This window comes from Pituophis catenifer, unplaced genomic scaffold (assembly GCF_029215685.1).
Source record: "Pituophis catenifer annectens isolate HBS135680 unplaced genomic scaffold, rPitCat1.0.hap2 SCAF_1, whole genome shotgun sequence".
Lineage (NCBI taxonomy): Eukaryota > Metazoa > Chordata > Lepidosauria > Squamata > Colubridae > Pituophis > Pituophis catenifer.
The window spans coordinates 45141679-45168347 of record NW_027256881.1 but is presented as its reverse complement, the minus strand read 5'-3'; the positions used below and the strand labels follow the sequence as shown (position 1 = coordinate 45168347).

The window sequence follows — 26669 nt, the reverse complement described above, 5'->3', positions numbered from 1 at the left end:
AGTCTTTCTCACAGCTATTTTGATGGGCGAAATGCATTCTTCCTTTCGCTGGTTACAATTTGCTTATCAAATGTATAATTCATTGATAAGCATAAAGAAGATTCCTCTTAATTCATGCTAGGTTCCCAAAGGGATGCATGAAAGGAATTGTATTTTCTCCATCTGGTTTATTGGTTCTTCTAGCAATGGAAGTATACAATGCAACTGTGCTCTTTGTAAGGATCCCATGTATTTATAAATAGCTCATGATGCAGACCATACATACTCTTTGATGGAATGTGCCCCACAGTCACTGAAAGTATCCATGAAGCTTATGACACAATTGTACCAGTTCTATAAAAGCATAAGAAAATTGATCCAAACTTATTTTTTTCTGATAATGTCAACACTGTGCTTGCTTATAAACTGAAATTATTCAGAAGATGGCTCATATTTTATTTCCTTTACTGCAACAAATTTTGCTACCTGGTAAACACTCCCTTTTTCGTAAACACTTCTTCCAAGATTCATTCATGTTGCTCTTGTCATCGTGACCCATCTCAAAATAATTGTAATATTTGTTTTTACATTCTGTGACATGATCACTTTTCATAGATTCCCAGTCTGAAGCATGTTCTCGATCTATATCATGGCCTCCTTTCTCATTACTGAATATTGACTTGTCCTGATTATCATGTGGCCCAGCATTTGTAATAAAAATTTCATTGGCATGTATATGTTCGTCACTCCTGTAAACAGAGGAACTGTTGCTACCATAGTCCACTTGTTGGGAACAACTTGGTAAAGATACAGAAGCAGTGGAATTCCCCACTGCAGAATTAGTAGATAATGGTAAACTTAAATAATGGCTGCCACACTCTTGATAAAAACAGCATGTGTGGATCTTTTCACAGTCCTCCCGTGCCATCCGAAGACGCTTCCTATAAGGACAGTCATGAGACATGAACCACTCTTGACTTGAAGTACCTCCAAAAGAGCAAGTAGGGAAGCACCAGTTGTTTTGCATGATAATCTCTCCATGAATTCTTTTCATTAAATTATTTATGAGAACAGATCTCCTTAGGTAGACTTCAGGGTCATCAATGTACTTCAGTTTTTCCAAAGACATGTAAAGAATATGTGCCCGCTCCTCAAATACAGAGATTGTCTAAACAAGAGAGAGGAAATAATAATAAACATGAATGAAATATTAATTAATTGAATCATGCCACTGAGATTTTATCCATCCATGCATCATATAATATTTGGGCAGTTCAATCTCTTTTGCACAGGAGAGTTTAGATCATCTTTTATCTTTATCTTCTATTAATTTTATTCCAATTTCTTTGATCATTGTGAGCTGCCCAGAGTCAGAGCTGCCCTATTAAACAGGCAGCATGCAAGTTTAATAAATTATTATATTTTTATGGTTAAGTGGTTCCATTGTTGTTTATTGTCCATTATTATTCAACTCTCACAAATATCATTGGGAGCTGTGAAGCTTAATATTGAGTATATTCAACCTTATCACCAAAGTAAGACTTCCTAAATGAAGGAAACTGGATTTAGCTAGCAACTGAAAGAAACCACAGTGCTTGATGCTTAGTAATTCAATACCAATGCATCTTTGAAGAGTCCTTTTAATAGAAATGTGCTACTAAATAGAACAATATGTGAAAAAGTATAATAATTTTAGGAGAACAGCTTCCTTCTGGAGATTTGGTCGGCACCAAATCTGATGTCCTTCCATAAGACTTTCAAGACAGAGCTATTATGCAGAACAGTTGAAGTTTGATATTATTTTACTGACTATAACAGAGCCTTGGTTGTTGAGTGATACTTTGTGCTATGTCTTGATCATGAGTTTATTTATTTATTTATTTATTGGTTCGATTTATATGCTGCCCTTTTCCGGAGACTCAGGGCGGCTTACAATGCGTTAAGCAATAGCCTTCATACTTTTGTATATACCTGCTTAGTAGGGCTTTTGCCCCCCCACAAGCGGTCTTCTTTTTTCTACAAAGTCAGCTTATTGCTTCCACAAACCGGGTCCTCATTTTACCTACCTCAAAAGGATGGAAGGCTGACTCAACCTTGAGCCTGGTGAGATTTGAACTTGCAGTAATTGCAGGCAGCTGGTGTTACTTAACAGTGCTTTAGTCTGCTGCACCACCAAGGCTCTTTAATTGTATACTTTTTAATGTATGCTATAAAATTTTATCATGTCAGATATGGCAGTATATACATTTAATAAATAAATAAACTATTAGTAGGTTTGGTGCTAAATCTAGTATTAATTACGTACTGTAATTTTAGAAAAGCAACAAAAATAGCAGATTATAAGGATTTGGGATTCATGTGTTATTCAGAATTACATGTACATACACTAATTCAAACATGTACATACACTAATTCATATGTTTCTATATAAAAATATCATAAAATTTCAGCACCAGGTAAAGTAATTTTAAAAAGAATTAATTGTTCACTTCAAAACCTGATTCGATTGCAATGACTGTTGTTTATGGTTACAAACTGATAAATATCTGGTAGGCTGTTTCATGATTGCTGTAAAGCTATCTACTGGTCTCTGTTCTAGTTCCCATAGGAATCCTTTCTATTTTACAAAAAAAAAAATCACTATTATTTTTAGCAATCTTACTTAGCAAAAAAGTCATGGTCTAAATGAACCATGAATTCTAACATTCCTTGGCGAATGAATTTTGAATTTCCAGATGTCCAGGCAACATAACAACCTTGCAATGTTTTCCTTATCTGTGTTATTACAGGCGGAAAAGAGAAAAAAATTAGTCCCAAGGATTGTTATCCTGGTGTCAAATTTCATAATGAGATACTTATGAGAAAAAGAAAGAGATAATGGAGAACAGAACAGGTAAAAATCTGTGCAGCTATGCAGTAAAATATTATTGCACTACAGTGCTGTTCTGGAGAAGCAATTTCTCTCTCTCTCTTTCTCTCTCTCTCTCTCTCTCCCTCCCTCTCCCTCTCCCTCTCTCGCTCTCTCTCTCGTGTGTGTGTGTGTGTGTGTGTGTTGTGTTAGTTCTCTCTTGAATATTAAAGTTTTCAGACAGTGCATTGAAGAAACATGTTCTGTATCACTGATTCCTAAACAAAGCCATAAAATAAAGCTTCCTCTTTGCAGAAATTCTGCTTTTGTTATAAATTAGCATCTATACACAATTAACACAATGATAGTAATTTTACTACCTGTCTTAATAAAGAAAGCCAGGTGAATAGAAACAAATTTTAATGTTACTGAGGGTTTTTTTAATCACTTACACCCCCACCCCCAAACAGAGTTAAGTATAAAGCAACTGCACTATTGATATTGTTGCTGTACATTTGTTGTTGCTATTATGATTGCCATCATCATTATTATTAACATGGGTGCTGAATATCTGAATGGAAAAACCCCCAGAAGGCTTTTCTATCACCTTTTTCTACTGCATCCCTCAAACACCCTTCTGGAAGGCTATGAAACTTCCTCAAGCAATATAGAATGCTGGCCATGGAATTCCAAAAATTGGAAGTCCACAAGTCTTAAAGTTCTCAAGGTTAGACATCCCTGATTTATATGATCACAGGGCAAGAATAGACCACTCTTGTCATTCAGTGCAAACTTTTATACAACACTTGCTTACTTTAAAAACAATGTGCCCCCTACTCAAGTCTCAATGTGGTTAAACCAAAATTGCACAACCTACTGCTATATTAAATCAAGATGGTCATTTATGATCTGAGCTACATTTTTTCCTCACTTTTTAATGTCTTTAGTTTACCGTCATGAGTTTTTAAGATCTTGGCAGGTTGGACTCTATGACTACTCGTTGGATAGTACAAATAATCCAATAAGGATTTTTCCCCCAATATGGTTTACATGACCCTGTTTATCTATTCTGTGAATTTGAGGCAGTATTTTTTTAACAGCAGGATCTTGTTCTGGAGGGAAAGGATTTTGTGCCACTTGAAGTTGAGACTTTATTCCCTGTGGCTACTCATCACTCTAGCACAAGTTTTTTTGAGCAAGCTAACCATGCTAATAATTAAGATTTCCTGTCATTTTCATAACTTCATAAAGATAATGGTGCCTCTATTTGAAAATGAGAGATGGATATTATTTTCTAAAGGTTTAATGAATTGGCCTTATTGTCTGGGATTTAAATTGGCTCAACAGGTTCATTAGACAGAACCTTTGTGTCTTCATCTCCATATAACAGAATGCTATTTGGTCCATTTCTTTCCCTTGTTATGAGTAAAAAGTAACATCTGAATTAAAAGATGTTAGATTTATAAAATAATACAAATTTGTATAGAATGCTAAGGTTTGACCAGTCCTCTAAGACAAGCCAGACAATTTGGCCTAGAAGTTAGATTTTATTTTGTTTCTAAAAGACAGTAAATTGCCATTTTTTTCAAATTATTATTAGACATATAGAATTAGATTGCTTGCTTCATATTTTATATCTCAATCAGAATACTGAATTCCTGTTCCCCTAGCTTGAAAATAATCAGAGCTAGCAAAGATACTGACTCCATTTATATGTCACATGATATGGTACAGTAAACTAACATTGGGAAGAAAAGATGTGTCAACTATAAACCCTGATTTGAGACTCCCAAACAACCTAGAATGGGGTCCAAGGACAACCCATGGCTTCCAGCTCTGGTCCATATATTACAGTAAATGTATCATGGAAAGAGCATCTATGGGTTTGCTGAGCCATTTCTGGGGCGTAGGAGTATACATCTGCATGTTTTGTTTTGTTTTGTTTTGTTTTGTTTTGTTCCTGATACACCAGGACTCTTCCGGGTTCTGGCTTTCTATAATGTAGGAACATAGCCAGTAATGGTCATCTCTGATTTATCTCTGATGCCTCCCGTGTGCATCTTGCTTCCTTAAATTTATTTATTTATTTATTTATTTATTAAATTTCTATACCGCCCTTCTCCAAATAGGACTCAGGGCGGTGCACAGCCAAGATAAAAACAAAGCATACAAAATTTAAGAACAATATTAAAATAATTAAATGTTTTGGCCGAAATTAAGATAACCCAATTTAAAATCAATTTAAAATTTAACTCAGGCCAGCCCAGCTTGTTGAAATAAATAGGTTTTCAGGGCCCGACGAAAAATCCGGAGGTCTGTTATTATACGTAACTCTGGGGGAAGGTTGTTCCAGAGGGTGGGCGCCGCCACAGAGAAGGCTCTCCCCCTGGGGGTCGCCAGCCGACATTGTCTGGCGGACGGCACCCTGAGGAGGCCCACTCTGTGCGAGCGTACTGGCCGGTGGGAGGCTATTGGTGGCAGAAGGCGGTCTCGTAAGTACCCTGGCCCTAAGCCAGGGTAAGAATCTTCCTTAAAGATTCCTTAAATCTTTGTTAAGATTTAAGTCAATTTTAGTGTTCATTTCTTATTTACTTTTTTTTTCAATTTAAAAACAAACTTTATTGAATTTAAAAATATTAACAAACAAAAACGAAAAGAGAGAATATACAAATTTTCTCTCTCTTAAAATTTACATTTTCAATCCATAATTACACTAACAAACTAAGTACATATGATTATATAAAACACATATATACAAATCTACAGACAGTGACTTATTTACCTTTTCTATCTATCTGACGGTGCATTTTTTTTAGTGTTCATTTCTATTATGTTAATGCTTTAATATTTCATCTTCTTGCTTTTATTGATTGTACACTGCTTGGAGTTATCTCTAAGTGAGTTAGGCAGCATGTATGTTTAATAAATAAATAAATTTACATGCAATGGAAGGTGCATTCAATATTTTGAGTGAGAAAGATACTATACTCAACAAACCATAAACCATTTGTTCAATGATCATTTATGAACAGCAGAGGGAAAGTTACATTCTCATGATGCCAAGAGACTATTAATTTCTGAGTTGATACAAAAGAATTTCCCAGTCCAAATTTTCTTCACTAAAACAGAATTGATAGCAATAAAGAAAATTAAAGAATCAACTTGTTTATATTAACAGATTACATGTTTAGAAAAAGGAGACATACTTTTTTTTCAAAAACATACCACTATTTATGGAAACTGAAATGCATTGCACTCAAGCAAATAGAAATTATACAATTTGAAATAAGAAACTCAGAAGTAATAGCTTTTTGAAACTTACTTTGGGTGTACAATTACTGAGTGGTGGATGAAAATCTTCTTCTTCCACATACTTTCTTTTAAAATATGTGACCTTAGATGGTGCTACAGGGTTTGGATTTCCTCTGTGGTGTAATACTGTGGGAAATAGATTACATATGGTGTAAACTGTGTCTGACAGGTACAAAGACCAATAAAGGAGAATGTTTGTAGCTCAGAGTTGAAATGAGGGATTCTTGGTGTTCTCTGAGCTTGGTTGTTTTCTTGCAGATATTTCATTATCCAAATGAGGTGACATCACCAGTGCAAAAAATATAAAAGAGAAAATATTCCAGCTTGTCTTTACTGCTTTGGACATATATATATGTATGTGTGTGTTCCGATGCAGTAAAAAGAAACAGGAATATCTATCTATCTATCTATCTATCTATCTATCTATCTATCTATCATCTATCTATCTATCATATTTAATAACAGTTTATCTGAAAAATAAATTGAAGCAATAGAAGCTTTTCCAAAAGATTTATAAGAAAGAAATCTGTTTATTTAAGCATAGTTGTTACAGTTTAGACATTTTTTATATACTTGACTTTAAGAAAGTTTTATCCTATGCATCCAACCCATCTGGAAAAAAAACCCTGCAGCTTTCATCACTGAACTCTTTTTTAAAATAAGCACCTATGCCATCTTAAAAAGACCAATAATTTTAATACATTGCTAATGAACAGTAGCTATTTATAATCCTCAAGATTGGTTTAACCAGAAATATATTTATTGAAATTACGACAGATATTCTTGAAAATAAAACTTTTTTTATCCCTTTTTCATCATCTCATATTTCATCATATGCTTATATGTTCCTGAATGATGCTATTTAAAATGTTAATAAAGATGAATGAGTAATGCTGAGATAAACCAATTCTATGGAAGCCAAAACTCTTAGAGTTCCTTTGTGGAAGGGGAACTCCCACTTCATAAAACCTGATGAGCTTTGCGACAGCTAAGGAAGAAAGACAAAGTGGTAACATTTCTCACTTTTTAGAAATGTCTCCTCCCATTGGTTTTTAGATGCTATCATATCATGTCAAACCTATCATATATACACTGTTCAAAAAAATAAAGGAAACACAAGCAGAAGACATCCGAGATCTGAATGAATGAAATAGCCTTATTAAATACTTTGTTCGTTACATACAGTAGTTTTGTGTTCCCTTTAGTTGTTTGAGCAGTGTATAAACTACTGTAGGTAAAGAACAAAGTATTTAATAAGGTTATTTCATTCATTCATATCTCGGATGTCTTCTGCTTGGGTTCCCTTTATTTTTTTGAGCAGTATATTTTTCTGACCTAAAACCTCTATTTGGTCTAGATCCTACTTTTTTGGTCCTTGAAAGCACCAAAATAGCAGATTTTTCCCAACAACCTCTGCTGTTAAAAGCAAACAAATGAGTCGGGTCATAAGTGCGAGGACTGGTCGTAAGTGCGAGGACCTTCCAGAAATGACTCTGACCAGCTAGCCATGCCCACCTAGTCACATGACCTCCAAGCCACACCCACAAAATAAGCCACGCCCACAGAACCAGTAGTAAAAAAAGTTAGAACCTACCCCTGCTCTGCAGCCAACTTCCATCTCCATAAGCAGCCTTCTCTTGTACCACAAATGGTATTGCACAGTATTTTATGCTCTCCCCACCCCAAAAACCACATGACTGCATTTTAAATGAGATAATGTCTGTAGAACTTGATTTCTCATTGGCCAAACTTCTAATAAATAATTTCCCCTGAAATGTGAGTAGACAAATGGAAGATGCTGCTGTTATTGTCTCAAGTGCTTGCATTTTTTTTTATTTTTTTCAGATTTTTATCTCTTTCACAACAGCTCTCTTATTGTAGAAGATAAAGTAGATTTGTATGACCCCTTCTGACAAGAAGGAACAATGTCCTTATGGGTAGACAAATCTTATTTGTAATTTGTGTATCAAATATGCATAATTTGCTCTAAACCAATTTGAAATGTTCTTTAAATTCGATATAAAGGAAGTGATTTGGAACAGGTAACCAAGATGTAATTACTCTGAACTCTTTAGAGCCCGATGGATACCACAATTTAGTCTGAATCATGGTATTCCAATCAGACAGTGTGCTACCACAGAGAGTAAAATTTTAATTATTGCTAGCATTTAATATGGGTACCTGTTTGAGAATCATTGTATTTTCCCCATGCTTTTTTAAACTTGAAATAAAAGCTATACAAAATGAAGTGGGCACAAACTTCATTTTCAAAGAGGGTACTAAAGGACTTAATCCTATTATCATTTTTGATGCTAACTATCAAAGTTGGAATAAGACTTGTATATATGGTTATTTATGTCTAAAATATTGTTTTGGCAACTAAAAATGTTTGTAGCACTACAAAGAAAACATTAAAACATTTAAACCATTGCCAGCATTGTGGGAGGGGAATGCTTCATAGATCACTATCCAGTTTATTTTATTAATATGGATTTTAAATTTTAGCCTTCTTTCTTAGAGGTCTTTTGTAACATATATTTAAATCATGCTTCGAGTGTAATTCTAAAGCCAAATTTAACATAAAGCATCTTTAAGCTTTTGTAGAATCATAAAACAACTATAGTATGCTCATATATAGTTGAAATCAGAGGTAAGGAAGAACCAGAGAGGCCTCCAATCCAGTTAAGATGCTTATTTAAACTCAGGATGGGAAATCTGCAGCTAGGTGACTGAATGCATTCTATGGTCTTATTTAATGTGCAGAAACAGAAAGCAAGAGAACTATGCAAGCTTGCAAGGCAGAAAGCTCTATTTTTGGCACTGGGTTCATATACCAGCAGCTCTCACTTCATTCATCATTACTTGAAGCAGCCTCTCCCAGTGACTCTCCTCATGGGTCAATGGCCTTTTATAGAAAAAGGCTCTTCTACACATACATCTGAACCATAGTCAAGTAATCAGGAATAAATCATGATAAACCTCAGCTTTGTCTGTTTTCTTCCTAAAGTAATATGAAAGGCTCTGCTTTTACTGTAATGTACAGCAATCCATATTATGTCCAAATTTGAACAAATATTCATTTAAATTAAAGTTAGTTAATTCACATAGATGTGAAACCACTTGGCTCCAGTTTGTTTTGGATAACTTTGGTTAAAGGAGATTTCAATTCAGGGAGTTCCAACACAAAACTAAGGGTTGCTCTATAAACTATTTCATTTTTCTTCTCACAAACACAAAGCAGTGAAGGGAGAAATACTCTCCTAAACCATCACACTGAGATCAGTTCAAAAATTGCCTCTGGAAGGAAGTCAAAGCCTCTTCCCTAAAAATCCCAGGATTTATCCTAAATTCAGACAGGGGATGGGGCTTACCGTAGGAACTCAATGGGATGAAACACACACACACTCAGAGAGAAAAAGAGAGGGGGGGAGGGAGAGAGGGAGGGAGGGAGGGAGGGAGAAATTATTCTTAAATGGGGATCAAACAAGAGTCTTGTTTAAGCAGTCCATGACATTTCAGCTTACCGGGGGAGCCTTGTCATTAAATATACTGCCATACAAACTAAAATAGTTCAAAATGACAAAAAATAAAGATGTGCTATAATTCTACTTGATATCTAATTCTGTGACTGTGGTTTGATTTTGGAACAAAAATGTCCACCTTTTATGGAGCATCATACAAGGAGCTCCACCAGACTGCCTAATGTGATACAATCCAGGCACAATTTTATCATGTCATCCTCGGTTTATAAGGTCTACCCTCAAAAGACACCCACCTCCACTTCTCTCCATTCTCTCTTTAAATATAGGTATATTATGTAAATTCCAAAGCTCATCTGCACCATTCACATAGGAAAATTGAGATTAAGTTGGAAAATGCCTCTCATTTTGAAAAACAAACCATCAAGCATCTGACTAGAAGTTGAATTTACTTTGAAGTTCATATTTTTCTCCATTCATATTTTTCTCACCAGAACTCAGAAAAATCTAACAATTAAGAAAGAAAATTTGAGAAACTTATGAAAGGTGCTTTTTTTTTTCCAAAAAAAGTAATCAAACGATTACCCTTGAATGGAGTAAGACAAAGAGGATGTTAGAGAGACAATCCATTGACAAGAGAACCAGCAAAGGAGGCCTTTGCCTGCACTAAATCTAATTCATCATCAGAAGTCATAACCATTGCTGCACCACCTATACAAAGATTGTACACAGATTGGCCCCCTTTTGCTTTTGCAACATGGAAAGCAAAGCAGCCAAGAGAACAGAGATCACCCTCCAATGTTATCCAGCAGCCATAGGATCAGTTCAAGCAAAAGCTTCTCCATGAAAAGCATTAACTTTTACCTTACAGAGATTTTCCATAGAGCAGTTTGTCCTAATGCATCTCTTTTTGGTTCATCAGCCCCCTACTCCACCCCTGCCTTTCACATCAGTGGCCTCTTACTATGTTAACTGCATGAAATGCCCATGTTTGGACAAAGCTCTCCTCTGAGTACCAGAAACTGAGGGAAAGCAGCAGCCAAAACCGAAGTGTTTTTGCCTCTTGCCCTGCTGGTGAAATTTCCATTAGCGGAAAGCCGATTTGTTCACCCACTTTACAAACAAGATCCTGAATCAGAAAGATTTTGAATCAGTTCAGGCCTTTCCTAAATCTCCAGTAATAATCCGGAGCTAAACATTCCCACTCTAAATCTGCCTGACAAATTGGTTGCAGAGAGAAATGAAAGCAGAACCTAGCAACAGCCACCGAGTCAGTGTGCTGGAGTGCTTAAGACGTTGGACTGGGACTTGTTCCCACGTCCCCTCCATCATGGAAGCTTTCTGGTGGATTTCTGGTGGATTTCTGACCAGTCAGTCCTTGAGCACCCACTACCTCCCAGGACGATTGGGAGGAACCCAGCGGGAGTAATTCTACACTCGCTGCATTGCGCTCCAGGAGAAGCCGGGGAGGAGGGCGAGCTGTTCTGTAGCGTTACCTGAGGGCGGAGGCTGCCCAACCGGTGTCCGGTCGTCGCTGCCCTGCGGCGGCGGCGGCTGTTGCGCCTGCCCCTGGGCGGTGCTGCTGCTGCTGCTGCTGCTGCTGCTGCTGCCGGCGACGGCATCCGAGGCGGGGCTGCTTTTACTGCAACAGCGCGCTTCCCACAGCGGCTGGAACTCACCGGCTCCTTCGGAAGAGACAATGGGCTCGCAGAAGCTGCTCAGGGGCAGCACCAGAGTCATCGCGGCGCCTCCGATCTGCAAACGGAGACAAAGATAGCGCGGCCAGTCAGGTCGGGCAGCCGCCGCCTTTCCTACCTCCCCCGCCACGCGCCCGCGAAGCTCGCCCTGCCCTGGCGTACCCTTATCCGGCAGCGGCCATTGCGTGCCTGCGCTCTGCAGTCAAGCTGGCATTTGGTATCTCCGCCGAGCCCTTGGCCTTCTCCTACGGCCCCGAGGGACCGGTGCCTCCCGCTCTCGCTTGCCTTCTGCACCCGTTGCCCTCTCTCACCCTCCTCTCGACGCCGATTGCCTCAGTCAGTTCCCGCAGCCGGCTCAGAACGTCTCCGTCGGTTCCGATTTTCCCTTCAGCACCTTGTATTTCACCTATTGCTTAAATGGGGAGGACGATCCCGAGAACTCAATCACCCGTTCCTTCGCGATGCATTTGGAAGCGCCGCCGGTCTCGTCTTACGTCCAGCCAAATGGTTCAAATCGCAGCCCTTCCCCAAGCAAGGCAACCCTTTCTCCCCGTTCACTGACCGTCTGCCCAAAAGCCCTTGGCTGCCGCTCACGATTCTTAATTCAGATTTCCTCTACAGCGAAAGAAAGAGAGAGAGAGAAAGAATAAAGAAAGAAAAAGAGGGGGGGAGGGAAGGAAGGAAGGAAGGAAGGAAGGAAGGAAGGAAAGAAAGAAAGAAAGAAAGAAAGAAAGAAAGAAAGAAAGAAAGAAAGAAAGAAAGAAAGAAAGAAAGAAAGAAAGAAAGAAAGAAAGAAAGAAAACCAATCTGAGCAATATATCCAACTGCAGAGGAATCACTTTATTATCTACAGATACACCGATCCCAGAGACGGCATTGTGTATTTGTTTCTTACGAGTGGCTTGTTGGTTGGCCTGCCTCTCTTTGCCTCTCTCTCTCCTTTCTTTTTCTTTCTTTCTTTCTTTCTTTCTTTCTTTCTTTCTTTCTTTCTTTCTTTCTTTCTTTCTTTCTTTCTTTCTTTCTTTCTGTCTCCCCCTCCCTTCTTCCTTCTTCTTTACCTCCCCAAGCGAAACAGAGCGAGACTCTTAGGTAGTTGTTTCCACCAGCTCCTATTGGGTTGAACTGGATCTGCCTCCAGTCAAAACACTGAGATTAAGACAGAAAATTGGCTCTGGTTTCAAGCGGTGAGTTGCAATCCCACAGGAGCCAAGCACAACATCAGTGGAGCAAGCAGAATATTAAACAGGAGCTGGGATTCCGGGGCCAGAGCCAGGCTGTAAACCATCTATCCAATCCCATTGCAAGAGAAGGAAAGGGAGAGGGAGAAGCAGCATTTCTGAGAAGGAGAGGCAACCCACATTACAATGTGCTTTCTACAGTACTGTGTATACTCCTTGGCACACAAGCCAGATGTCTCCTCAGCTCTATTTCCTACTCTTCATGAAACAAGAATAATTCTGTTTTCCATCTTGAATATTTTGAAGAGATTTGATGACTGCCAAAAGGCATGTTTTCTCCAAAGTAAGAGTGCACGGGTGCTGGTAATAAATAAAGAATCAAAAGCTGATATTGTGTTAAGAATTATAATCTGTCTGGCAAAATTAATAATGAAAGTTAAAGGGGAATTCAAAGAATGGATGAGTTGACAGGGATTGTTTAAATCATTTAATCCAATCTTCAGTTTCAACAGAAAACAGATCTGCCCCTCTTAAATAGGATAGCCTTTTGGATATCTGTAGACCCCTACCATATCTCTTCCTAGTAAGAACTTTGGCAAATTAAATATGCCTGCATTTTTAACTTTTCCTTGGCTTCTAATCTTTTTTCATCCTGACAAATTTTCTTTGAATATATTCTAGCTTGTCTACATCTCTATTAAAGTGTGATTCCAAAAACTGGGCATAATACTCCCAAATATAGCTAAATCAGCTTAATTGCAACAAAAATACTACTTTCTGCAATCTGGAAACAATAATTCTGTTAATTCAACCCAAAATTGCTTTGGGCCTTTTAACTGCTACATCCTCTTTGATCCTGTAATGGTCAGAGAGCCAGTTTGATGCAGTGATTAAAGGCATCAGGCTAGAAACTAGGAGTCTGTGGGTTCTAGTCCCATTTTAGGCATGAAATCAGCTGAATAACCTTAGGCCAGTTACCCTCTCTCAGCCCTAGGAAACAAGCAATGGCAAACCACTTCTGAAAATTTGCCTACTGAGCTCATTTTAGATTATAATTTTGTATTCTAAGTTAGTAGCCAGTCTCTCTAGTTTGATACCATCTGCATATTAGACTACAACTTCCCTCCCTTTTGTTTTAAGTTATTTATAATGTTGTTAAATATCATTCATATGATGATGGAATCCCAGGGTTAACTTTCTTCCAGAGCAGTGAAGTAATAGGACCTCCTTGGGTATGGTTGGTCAACAAATTGCAAATATAGTGGACCAAGTTTCTTTTATTCCACATTTATCCATTTTATCCACAGGGGTATCATACCTGAACTTGTCAAATCAAGTGCTAAAATCAAGATATCTACAGCATTCACTTAGTCCAGTAAACTAATCACTCTGTCAAAGTAAAAGAAAATATAATTGACATGGCTTGGTTTTGACAAACCCATGCTGACCCCTCAGTGATAGTGCCACTGTTTCCCAATAATTCACAGAAATGTGGCTTCATAATTTATTTTGGGATAGCCATTAAACAAATAGCTCTGTAATTATTATTATTATTAATTCAATTTGTATGCCGCCCCTCTCCGAAGACTCAGGGTGGCTCACAATGCATTTAAAATCATTATAAAAAACATTTAAGAATTAAAAACATTAAAATGATGATCTATAAAGCCCTACATGGCTTAGGCCCAGGATATTTGGTGGACCACCTGCAGCCAGCAACAACTTCCCATCGCCCGGTTCGTGCCCAATAGGGAGGGCCTGCTCAGGGTGCCGTTGGCTAGACAATGTCGGCTGGCGGCCCCCAGGGGTAGAGCCTTCTCTGTAGGCACGCCCACCCTCTGGAATCAACTCCCTTTGGGGCTCCTGCTGGCCCCTGACCTTCGCACTTTCCGCCACGAATTAAAAATTTGGTTATTCAAGTCCCCCGGCCTGGACTGATGAGGTTTTATATGGGTTTTTAACTTTTATCTGGTCTAATTAGGTATTTTATTTTTATATTGTGGTTATTGTGGATTTTATTGTTGTGAGCCACCCTGAGTCCGTTGGAGATAGGGCAACATATAAGTTAAATAAAATAAAAAAAATAAAAAAATAAAAACATTAAAAGTCAAAATTTTCCCCCAACCTCATCCTAATTAAATATTGGAACTATGTTTGCCCTTATACTAGTTCCTTGAAGATAATTATCATTTCTTCTGAAATAACTTCTGCCAGCTCCTTCAAATTACAACATAATTTGCCTGGTCCTGGAAACTTCAATTCATTTAAGACAACAAGGAGAGTTCTTTGTAGACTTTGTAGACTTTATCAACCTGGAGTTCCAGCCATGCCTTGAGAAAATGAAGAAGTGCTCTCACTGTCTCCATTGTTCTTATGAGACTAAGAGATTAAGAATATTACAAATGAGGGGCATTCCAGATTTCCCCTGGATAGTGTTTACATGCCTGCAGACCATCTTGCCATTTCAGTCAACAATCAAAAGAGGCTGCATTTACTCTTGTGCATAGAAGGACTACAGCTCAATTCACAGGCTAATGTTTGTCTATCTCTCTTAATTGCCAAATATGAATGGTTAAAGTTTGGCAATATTTCTATTGGGCTAAGGATGAAATATGTGTTCCACTTTTACCTCAATGCATATTCTACATGTCAAAGGAAGGTAGCAGAATGAATTCAAATTAAATGATTCAAATTAAACAATTGTGTCATTAACACAATGTCCCATCATTTTCACATCATCATAACATAATGTCTGTGAGCAAGACACTCAATTGTAGGAAATTGTCAATCTGAATCTGAATCTACACCCCAAATCTCTTATAAATGTTATGTCTAATATATTGTGGGAATTATAAATGTTATGTCTGATATATTGTGGGAGGCATACTATCTTTAGTGCACTTGAAGTGGGATATTCTTGTTATTTTGTTGCTGTACCTTTGATTACAGAAAATCAATCTTCTCCTTGAGAACGTAGACTAACTTTCCACAATAAAGGAGCATTTTGGGACTTCCCCACTAATGATTATAGGATTACCAAGCCAAAAACTTGCAATATAAAACCCATCTACACTACATTTGGGGCTACACAAACTGCCAGTGCTGCTGCACTCTGCACCAACTGTAGCTTCCAAATGGTCTTCAAGGGTAGCCCCATGTAGAGTGTATTGCAATAGTCCATCTGTGAGATGAGTAAGGCTTGAATGACTGATCTAGGGACTCCTGATCTAGGAGAGGCCACAACTGGCACACAACCTGAAGTTGCACAAAAGCTTTCCTAGCCATTACTTCCATTTGGTCTTTGAACAGGAGTCATGAGTCCAGGAAAACCCCCAAGTTGTAGATTGGATCCATCTGGGTTAATACCACCCTATCAAGCAGCATTAAAGATGTCAAAGCCCTGGATCTTGGAGATCCATGTACCTAAAGCCATTCAGTCTTGCCAGGATTCAGTCAAAGCCTGTTGTCCCCCATTTATCCCCACAGCCTCCAGGCACCACAAGAGAACACCAACATTATCACTTCGATGACCAGGGGTGAAAATATAGAGTTGGGTATCATCAGCATATTCCAGATACTTCAACCCATAGTGACAGATCATCTCACCCAATGCTATTATCCAGTCGTATTAACATAGATACTGTATAACAATTATTCAGTAGTGTAACTATACTATAAGATTCTTGCTTTGTTAGGGCCACCAAAGTGTATGAGCTATCTTACATATCTATTCATATCCAGCTAGCCACTTCTACAGGCCTCCCATTTTGTTATTATTTTCCCTCTCCATCATTCAGTTTCATATTCTATGGACTATTGGGGAAATGATTTTTCCCACCTCCTCAATTTTTATTCTGAAATATTTTTTTTGCATGCTTGCAAGCTTCAAGTTGTACAATAACTCTGCTGATAACTGCAAATATTTGTCTGAACTTCAGTGGTATGGAAGCCTAGATGAAATATGAATTGAATTCAGTTTATAATCCTTAGGCTATCACAGGCTTTCCATGTTGCCAGCCAAGTGAATACATTAAGAAAACACCCTGAGGCAACCAAGCAGCCTGAAGGTTAAAATTTCATTACATGTGTGCAGTTCTGTTGGGTGATAGACTATTCCATTTTCTCAACTGTTCCATTTTCTCAACTATTCTATTTTCACTTACTATTCCTTTAGAGTCATTATGATGCTAATGAGAGAACTGTAATGATGCCATTCACAATGTCAAGGAAAAAAGGTATTTATGCATTTCTAGAAAGCCACTAAAACAGAAGTTAAATTTAAAAAAACTTGTTACAACAATGCTGCAAATCTCCTGAAATCCCTACAGGCCAAAAAGTGGAGTGGAGATAGAAGCAATGTGGGGTATTGGTAGGGCCTCATTAGTTACCCTAAATTCTGCAGCAACAGCATGTGGCATTACTAATTCTAAAACTCTTTGATTTCTTAGTTGTAAGAAGTCATTCTTTTTTATCTGTACTTAGGAAAAGTATACTGAATTTACATCTTTGGATCAAGAAGTGTGTATTTATAATTGTTTGACAATAGCATTACTTGATTTTAAATTTAGTGACTAAAATATAATCTTCTCATGTTTTTATAATTTTTAATTGACGGTTTTATATATTTATTGTTTTTTTATTAAGTCCTATGCACTGCCCAGAGACACTTTCATGTGAGATAGGCAGCTATACATATATGATAAAAATAAACAAATAAATCTAAGATCAATTTGTAGAAGCAGATATCCATTTTATCTAATGCAGAGTTAAAAAAAAGGCTGATACAATGCAGAACCTTATTAATCTAAAGGAGATATGTTTCCAATGTCCAATGTTTAATTACATATGTCAATTGGGGAGAAAGTCATTGCATACAAACCAACTATATATGTTCTATTTTGAAAGTGATGTATTGTGGATATATCAACCGCCCTAGCATTTTCTTTCTTTTTTTTCAATCTGGCTTTTTGTTTCCTCCAGGATCTTTGTCTGTTATTTCTTTCCTGTTTAAGATTAATGAAATCAAACACAGAACAATTCTAATGTTTCAATAATTGACAAATATACCTAATCCCACATACATTCATCTAGAAGAAGGCATTAGAACTTGGTATTTAAAACATCAGGGCAGGACTTCCAGTAAATTCAGCATGAAGGTAAGTCACTGAAAAACACTTTACACAACAAGGCAAACACATTCATTCATTTATTTATACATTCAATTTTATGTATTGCAAACTATTGAGGTAACTCAGTAGTTTATAGTAATACAACATAGTACTTCATTATGCCTGTCAAATACACAGATTTCAAGGAAGGTTATATCTCACATACTAGTTTGCTTGTGGAACCTTGAATTCTTTTCAGTAACATATTTTGATTGATTTAAATAATAAATGTATTTTCTCATCAGATTACATATGAAATAAAACCGCTACTCCTTCAACAATTTATCAAAAAACAGAATTGTCACCATACCTACCACTATATAATTTAAATGGCAGAAACTGCACTGCTATTCATAGTCCACATGAATTCAGGGAATCTTGGTTTTTACTGATTTTTTCCCTGAATTCATATACTTCCAATATGGAATCCTTTGTTATTTTTTTAAAAATAACATTGAGGGAATGGTTAATTTAAGGAGAAAACTGTTGTCAAAGATTGGGAATCACTCAGAATTTGGTATAAGATGGGTAATTATATAAATGTTTTAAATAATTTAAATAAATAATTGGTAGAGTTGCAATATTTTATGCAAACCTTTTATGTCTACCATCCAATACAATAAATATAGGATTTTTATTGTATTCACATTTTGTTTCCTTCCTTCCTTCCTTCCTTCCTTCCTTCCTTCCTTCCTTCCTTCCTTCCTTCCTTCCTTCTGTTGTAAAGCTGACTTGAAAAATACGTAAAGGCAAACAGTACTTGATATATATCTTTACAGAACTAAGAGATGAACCCAAAGTGCTGCTTTTTTCCCTCAGGCAAGGAAATGTAATGGAATATATGGAGTTGGGGGACAATGGAAAGCAATGTTGCCTATCAACAATCTGCTGATCAACAATCAGAGAAGAATAGTGGGGAGCCAACAAGGGCTTAATGGTCAGAGGAAAAAACTTAGGAAGGACCTATCCTAATAAATCAGATAGTTAAAAGTGGCAACAGAAAGTTTTTACTTTCTGACTTGCAACATTCTGTTAATGTACCCTTACAGTAAAATAGGTTTAGCTCATGTAGTCATGTTTTTTTATCTTATTTTTTTATCTGTAGTAAGATTATTGATGTAGAAATATGAGGTATTAGGTATTTTAATTTCTGCTGGTGATTTTAAATGATATTTTAAATGAATGTTAGCCACTCACACAGCAAGTGGTTAGTCAAACATATTAAGTGAGTGAGTGAATGAATGAATGAACGAACGAACGAACGAACGAACGAACGAATGAATGAATGAATGAATGAATATAGAAGCAGAAAAGCAATTGCCAAATGTCTGGCAATACTCCCTTTTTATAATCCTGTAATCCCTTAATTTGGGGTAGAGTTGGGGCAACTGGATGGAGCTGAGCATTTACTGGCCGGATGCCACACAGAGATCACAGCAACATCTGTTGCTACCTAAGATTGAACTCTCAACTTTCGGGGTGGGAAGCGAGCGTCTTCACCAATAGGCGACCATGCGGCTTTAACCAAGTCTGGCAATGTATTCATGTATGATTTGATCATACTAACTGGAGATTTGGAAAAGTTTATTTCATATGTAATTATGAAAAGTACAATCCAGTATATCTGGATGGCACCAGATAAAGAACAGATAAGACATAAAATGGTAGGGGTGCAAGAAATATAGTTATCTTTATATTCAAGATTAGAGGAAAATCGTTAAAATCCAGTAAAATACTCTAATAGATAGTTCAGATGGCCAAAATTGCTTCTCTTTGAAATTAAATATGAAACATTGATTACTTTCTGCATCTAGCCAATAGTGTGACACATGTTAATTGTGATGAACCAAGACAGATGTTTTAGGTGTCAGTTACTGAAACTGAATGAATGAATGAATGAATGAGCAAATAAACAAATAAATAAATACTGTAAATAGGAAGGCTCTCTGGATCATCCTAAAATAAATGTCTGAGAAAATTCATAAAATTGATTCAGATACTCCACAACAGAATGACAGGACAGGTTCTTTACAATGGTGATATATCAGCTGCATTTGCCATTTCCAGAGGGATAACAGGATTTTGTGCTAGTCCCAGTCCCATTCAATCTATCCTTTGCTTGCATGCTGTTACGTGCTATCCAGGGTCTGAAGGAGTGTACATCAAATATCTAATGGACAGTTCTCTCTTTGACTTTTGCCACTTGAACACACAAAGTACCTTTTTACAGTCATTCAAGAAATCCTCTTTGCTGTGTGCTCCTAGTGCACAAAGTCAGCGATCTACATTTGACAGCTGAACAAGTTCTCAGATTCTGCTATGCTCTTCAGCTTGTTTATCACCCTGAACAAGACTGAAGTACGTTACCAGCTGGTGTCAAACATCAAGTCCATAGAACCAAAAAACAATGTTAATGACATCCAGCTAACAAATGCAAACAGCTTCAAATACTTGGTAAACATCATCTTGAGTATTAGATCTTTGGACAAAGAAATTGACTCCAAAATTAGCAAAATCAGCTAGGCACTGGGGCAGCTTCATATTAGAGTACTCAATCAACACAACATTCATATCTCCACAAAGCTGAAAGTCTACAGAGCTGTATTATTCCTTCTTCCCTATATGGATGTGAGTTATCAACTCTGTACCAAAGGCACATCAAACAACTGGAGAAATTTCACATGTGCACTTTGCACTCCATCTTTGGCATGTGTTGGCAAGACTGGGTCTCCAATCTGGAGGTCTTGGCTCACAAAGAGTAAATCTGCATTGGGCCCTTAATTATGAGAGCTCAGATAATATGGATAGGACTCATCATCATAATGGATGACCACTATATACCTTGCCAGTTGCTCTATAATGTAATGAACTCTGGCAAAAGGTCTTGAGATCAGTCGCACAAGCATTGCACGACACTATGAAAGAAATTCTAGCCACAGGAACTAACAGCTTCAGCTGTTGACAGAACCCACTACTGAGTCATTTGTTATGAAGTCTCTACCAGCTTTGAAGACAGGCACCATCAAAAACTGATAGAAAACCATGAGCAATAGATTCTGTGCTTTCAGATTGGAACAGGAGAACCACCACTGTGTCCATAGATGAACTGCACAGCAGCATGTCTTCTTCAAATCTAAAGGATTACCAAATATACAACTATGAACTCTTTCGTAGGCTAAACTATATTACCTGTGAAATCCATGTCCCCATGCCCCATTGCTCCAATTCAGGAGCAATTTTGGAGACACCAACAGATCTGGGAAGCCACAAGTGGCCACAGGTAATCAAGTTTAAAGGAAGAACCTTCTAGTATGGGCTGCACAGAATGGTAAAATAAAAAATAAGTTAAAACAAAAGAAATTTTAATATATATGATAAGTATATAAGATATCACATATATTAGTTCACTGGTTCATAGTTTTCTCATGTAAGTGCTGACTGGCAACATAATTATTACTCTGCTTGTTTTTGTTAAGTATTACACTGGAAATTAAGATAATAATAGCATTACATGTGTATTATTTCCCTAAAACAGCACAAGGGTTAAATCAGGTTTCTGTTGTAGCTCCGTTACCTGAGCCTGTGTCATCGGCAGGAGAGGACTCCGAGAGCGAAGGAGAGGAGTTGGCAAGGCCTCCCTCTCCAGGACCCTCCTCTCTGGCAATGCCTTCGGTGTCCGCCGAGGGTCAAGAGATAGGCCCAGGGCCAAGCACGTCCACACAGCCACAGGTGGACAGTAATGAGGGAGATGAGTCTTGGCTGGATCCTCGGCAGCGTCGCAGAGATAAGCACGCGCAACAGAAGAAGAGGCGTGCCAGAGATTAAGTTGAGTCACTGGATCACACCCCACAGGGTATAAAAGGGGGTGAGGTGGCCATTCAGACTCTGTGACGGACAAAAGTAACTACTATCGAGTCACATTGCACCTTTGGAAACAACATTATCTGCCTTGGATTTAATTACGGACTGGACTTGACAATTCTTGAACTGTGTGTATTTTGTTTATGAGTAAAGTCTTGGCAAGTAGCTACTGGGTCGCTGCCAATCCTCTTATCGAAAGAATTGGTTGTCTGCCAGTTTATTTAACCCCCGGCTGTCTGTTTGTGTGTGTGTGTGAGACGGGGACAGAACAGTTTCTGCATTCATGTACAGAATCACATTCTAGTGCTGATACACTATACTCATCTTTAAAACAAATTCGGTAGCCTTGGTAATTGTTGATCATTGTTTTTTCAGAGAAATATTCACAGGTTTGCTGGACTAGAAATGGTTTAATGGACAATTAGAAATATAAAACAGTCTTCAAAAGTTTCTGACCTACAGGTACTAGCATCTTTTGCCATTGACCAGGCTGACTAAGAATGCGGAAATTGTAGTGTAGCAACATCTGGATGGTTACAGACTTTCTTTCCTTCTCTATATACATGCAGAAACATATACAGAGAGATAGAGATTTCTACAAACTTAAAAATAACTCAAGAATATTAGTATTTTCTGGGTGCATAATAAATGTTTAGTATATTATCATTTTATGAATAGACTCATTAAAATTATTAAAAAGGATTGGTGACAATTAAAAAAAAATTATCATTCCTCTGTTTCTTTCCAAAAGTAATGGAATTACATTACATTACAATGTTCTCCAAAGTTTAAAACATTTTTAAAAACATTCTTACTTTTTTATTTTTCCTTAGGGCAATGATAAATGGGGAAACAATCTCTGTATTCATAGGCCCAAAATAAAATATCAGTGTGGTCTTATTCAGAAAAGATTTTAAGTTCTTTTTTAAGGGTTCCAATTATCCAAAAAAAAAAAAATGCCCTCCAAGCCCCAAATTATTTGTTTAAAAAAACCCTTTCCATTTTATGCTTCTTTTTTCAGTGTATAGCCTTAGGTTTCCTTACTATTCTTCTGAAATCTCTACAAACAGCTATTTCAATTTTTTTTATTTCCTGCACTTTCTTTTTAAAATGTTGGGATTAATTAAGTGTCAATTAACTGGCATTATTTTTACACAGGTTTTTTAGAATATGCCATCAGAAAAAGATGTAACTGCAGTAGTTACAATGAATAAGTCTGAAGTGTTTTTACATCAGGACAGAGTCACTGAAGGTACAAAGTATATCTAAATGTTGCATTCACTTTTCAGTTCTAATATGACCACAGTACATATTCAGTCAATAAGTGAAGTGATGTGATGGAATCTCCAACTACTCAGGAGGAAGATATTAAGAGGCGGCCAAGCTTAAGGTCCTTATACTGCAGAGAGCAGCACAGACCCAATCTCCCCCAGAATCCTGAAGCCTTATCTGACTGTAAATGAAGGTACAGTAAAATGTACATATCCCAGGATAATGTCCTGGATCCTAGGATCCAGTCTGAATCAGTCACTGGGACCAAAGGTTTATTTTTCAAGCTTTCGAGCTCATGCTGTCCATTATATATGCCATATATAATATAATAATTATATGTCCATCATCAGGGAACTTCTCTCTCCAGAATATGTGCACTGGGCTGTTCTACAAATTCTTTGTATTTATATGGTGCTTGGTTGCGTGTAGCTGTTCAGTTATTAATTAGGGTGATGATGGTTGGCTATTAAGTCATTGGTTGTTGTTTCCTTGTGCCACTATGCCCTCAGCTCCTAAGTACCTGGTAAATCTGACTTATCTGACTGTTCCCCAGGGAATATAATCAGTTTGGCAAGATTCTTGTAACATAGGTGAATAACAATAAAGATTCTGCTTTGAGATTATTCCTGAGAATAATGAGAGGTTCTGGTTGCTTGTGCGTGACAGGTGTCCACTAAGTGAAATATCATGAATTTACTATTTTACTTCAGCTTTCCTTTGCTTTACAGACTTGCCAAGGTCAACAATACAAGGACTGGTCATAAAGTTACTTTTTTATCACAATCATAACAGCAACAGTTGTTAAATGAGTCAGTTGCTAAATGAAAACTACCTGTAAGTCTCCTTTCAAACTTAAATGGATACACAGTTTGAAGATTCATGAAAATTTGTAAGTTCTATTTTGTTTGTATCTAGGAATTTGAATTGTATACCCATAGTTCTAGGAAAACTTCCATATGATACAACAATTAAGAACCCATACATACTTTGAGAATAATAAAATGTTCAAGATTCTAAACTATTCTATTCCATGTACCACACTTTGCTACCAAGCTGCTGATAACAGATACAGATAATTGATACTTTGCATATATACATGTTATTTCTGACACAATGTACCAGTTATCTTAAAAGCAATTTCATATAAATTTTTTAAATAGAACAGCAGTACTTTGGGATGCATCTATTAGCAGGCTTCTTAGATTTATTCCACTACATTTGTCCTTGGTATGAATTAAATCCTTGGAAAAGTTACATAGATAAATCATCTCTATGAAATATTTTACATGATTTATGTGAATGATTACTTTTAAAGGGCACATTTATCACATGAATACTGTGGGAAAGAATCTTAATACAGCATCCCTTATAGATCTCTAGAACAATTGAGTTTCATATAGAAGATTGTTGTTATATAACATGAAATTCAAAATGGCATGTTGATAATATTAATTTTAAAGAAAAAAACAGGTCAAGGGAGTCCTGAGTGGGTTGATAAACTTCTCTTCTTAACCAAGATTTCTAAAATCACATGTTGGTTCTTTTGATTCTTTAATTACTCTCTTTAAAATAAGTACCAATTAAAATTGCCTTTCCAACTGATTTTGTACCCCAATGAAGCAGTGCACAAATGTCACTGACACAATAAATTAGATGGTTTATGAGTTAATTATATTCCTGCCTTATCTTCTGTCCACTGAATAATGCAAACAAAACCAAAGTTAAGCATTCTGAAAAAAGACAAGTTGTCTTTGCTGTATCATGTGCTACTTTCCATGAAGTTTAAGAGCTATTATTATACTTTTAGAAGATTCCTACTAAAAGAAATAAATATCAAAAGAACGATTCCAAGGAAGTGAATCACAAATATCGGCAACAGGCTTTCAAGACCAAATCCATTCTTTGCAGAAGTCTACATCAGCTACTTCACCTCTTAATTTCAATTAAAATCAATAGAGTAAGTTACTATAACAACTTTTTAATGTTTTATTCTTTTAAATTCCTGCCCTCTACCTTAGGGGCTTTACTTAAGATGCCATTAAGTTGTACATTTTTAATGATTGAGTCATCATGGCAAGCAAGGAAAATGGGAATCATGTATCTTTAAATGCTAAGGCACTGCAGCAAAATATTACAGCTAAACACCTCCCCAAATTGGCTAGGACACAAGGTGACAGTGGACATAATTAGCAGAACACAGTTAAAACAGAATATAGTTAGCACGTGTACCATCTTAATGCTATTCTGTATTGTTTTTCTATCATTACTTGATTAACAGAATTATACTGGCAGCAAATAAGCTAAACCAGCTCATTTCCAAACATTAAAAGCCATATTTTTTTTTCTTCTCAGCTTCAGAAATTTACCTTAGTGTACAGTATTTGTGTCTTTATATACAATCTATTAATCATGCTTTTTATTTGTGTTTCTGCATTACACTAAGAGACAGGCAAGACAGTCTACATTTATAGTATCTGAAAATCAGTAGTAAAACTCTAACTGAATGTTTCAGTTTGCCTAAGTCCCATTTGCCAGCACCTCATCTCTATAAAATATAAACATAATTAAGTGTGTGTGCATGTGTGATTGTCCAAAAACACGCGCCTATTAACGATCCCAAACGCACAAACACGTCTGTAGAAATCGCACCCACGGTTTTTGAAGACGCTGCCAGCCAGTCCTAGTAAGCCTCAGGGAAGCTACTGGCCGATCGGCTGCTCTCCGCCCCCCACTCCGCTGCAGAAACTGCGGGGGTGGGGGGGGGAATGCTCCTAAGCACACGAGGAGCCCCCGGGAAAAGGAGGCTGAACTAAGACGGCTGTTTGAGAGGGAGCGACCCGGTTATTTATAACCTCCGGAAAAGGGTCGGGAGTCTTCTCCTTCATAGAGAGAGAGAGAGGGAGAGCCTGGCGCGGTTTCTAGCCAAGGCGAGCGAAGGCGGGGAGACAAACAGAAGGAGGAGAGCGCGAGAAGAGGGCAAGAAGAGCGCCAGGTTTTCCCTTTCCTCAAACGGCTGGTCAGAGGATGCCAGTTCCACACATAGACGCGCGCACATCTCCAAAGACTATTGGGGGGGGGGGAGGCTGGTGATGACGGCGGCGCTGGTGAGAGAAAAGAGGCGGCTACGCCTCTCACGGTGAAGACCCCAGACAAACATACCGGACACCCCTTCTTCGTTGTCTCCCCTTTTCGCTCCAAAAGGGCAACCTGAGTCCTCAACTGGATCCCGCCCTCTCCTTAGGATTGGTCACTCTGCATCTTCTTTGATTTTTCCCTCAGCCACCACCCCCCCCGCCCCGTTGTCCGTCGTCCCCCTCCCCCCGCCCCGACACCTTAAGAGGGACGCGCGCTTTATGTCCCGTCCCTTCGTCCCCCCCTCCCCACCCTTCGCCTGAGGAGAAAGCAGATGCCGCCTTGGAGAAGCGGAACGGAGGCCAGAAAAATAGCTCCCACCTCCAGGCCAACCCTTGGACCCCTTCACGCGCACCCTCACCCCCCTCCCCCGCCGCCCCGTAAAGGCCTCCCCTCTCCAGCCAACGCCGAGTCGCTTTGCCGGACTGTCTTCTTCTTCTTACCCGCGGCTCTGCGTGGCTAGCGGCGGCGATACTTCCCTCCCTCTGAATCCCGCTGGCGGCCTCTTTTAGGCTTGCCCTCAGTGCCCGCTGTTTCTCCGGGGAAGGCGGCGGGGTTGAGGGGGGCGGGGGTGGAGGAGGAGGACAGTCTCCTCCTTCCCGCCCTCGCTGGTGTGCAGGAGGCTGTTGTGGTTGATGCTGATGAAGAAAGAGCCTCTCGCTCCCAAAGCGAAGGAGCGTGTGAAACCAGTCGGTCCTGTTTCTGCGCATTCATGTACAACCCCTGGATATGATATTGTACAT

General features: G+C 38.0%; 1 protein-coding gene across 1 annotated transcript; it reads right to left on the bottom strand.

Annotated features, from left to right (window-relative positions):
• Positions 1–427: 427 nt before the first annotated feature.
• SERTAD4 (SERTA domain containing 4) lies at positions 428–26669 on the bottom strand. The gene is given in 6 exon segments (XM_070948647.1): positions 428–1147; positions 6150–6265; positions 11115–11373; positions 26370–26596; positions 26599–26644; positions 26646–26669. Coding segments are annotated over 6 exon segments (1392 nt in total).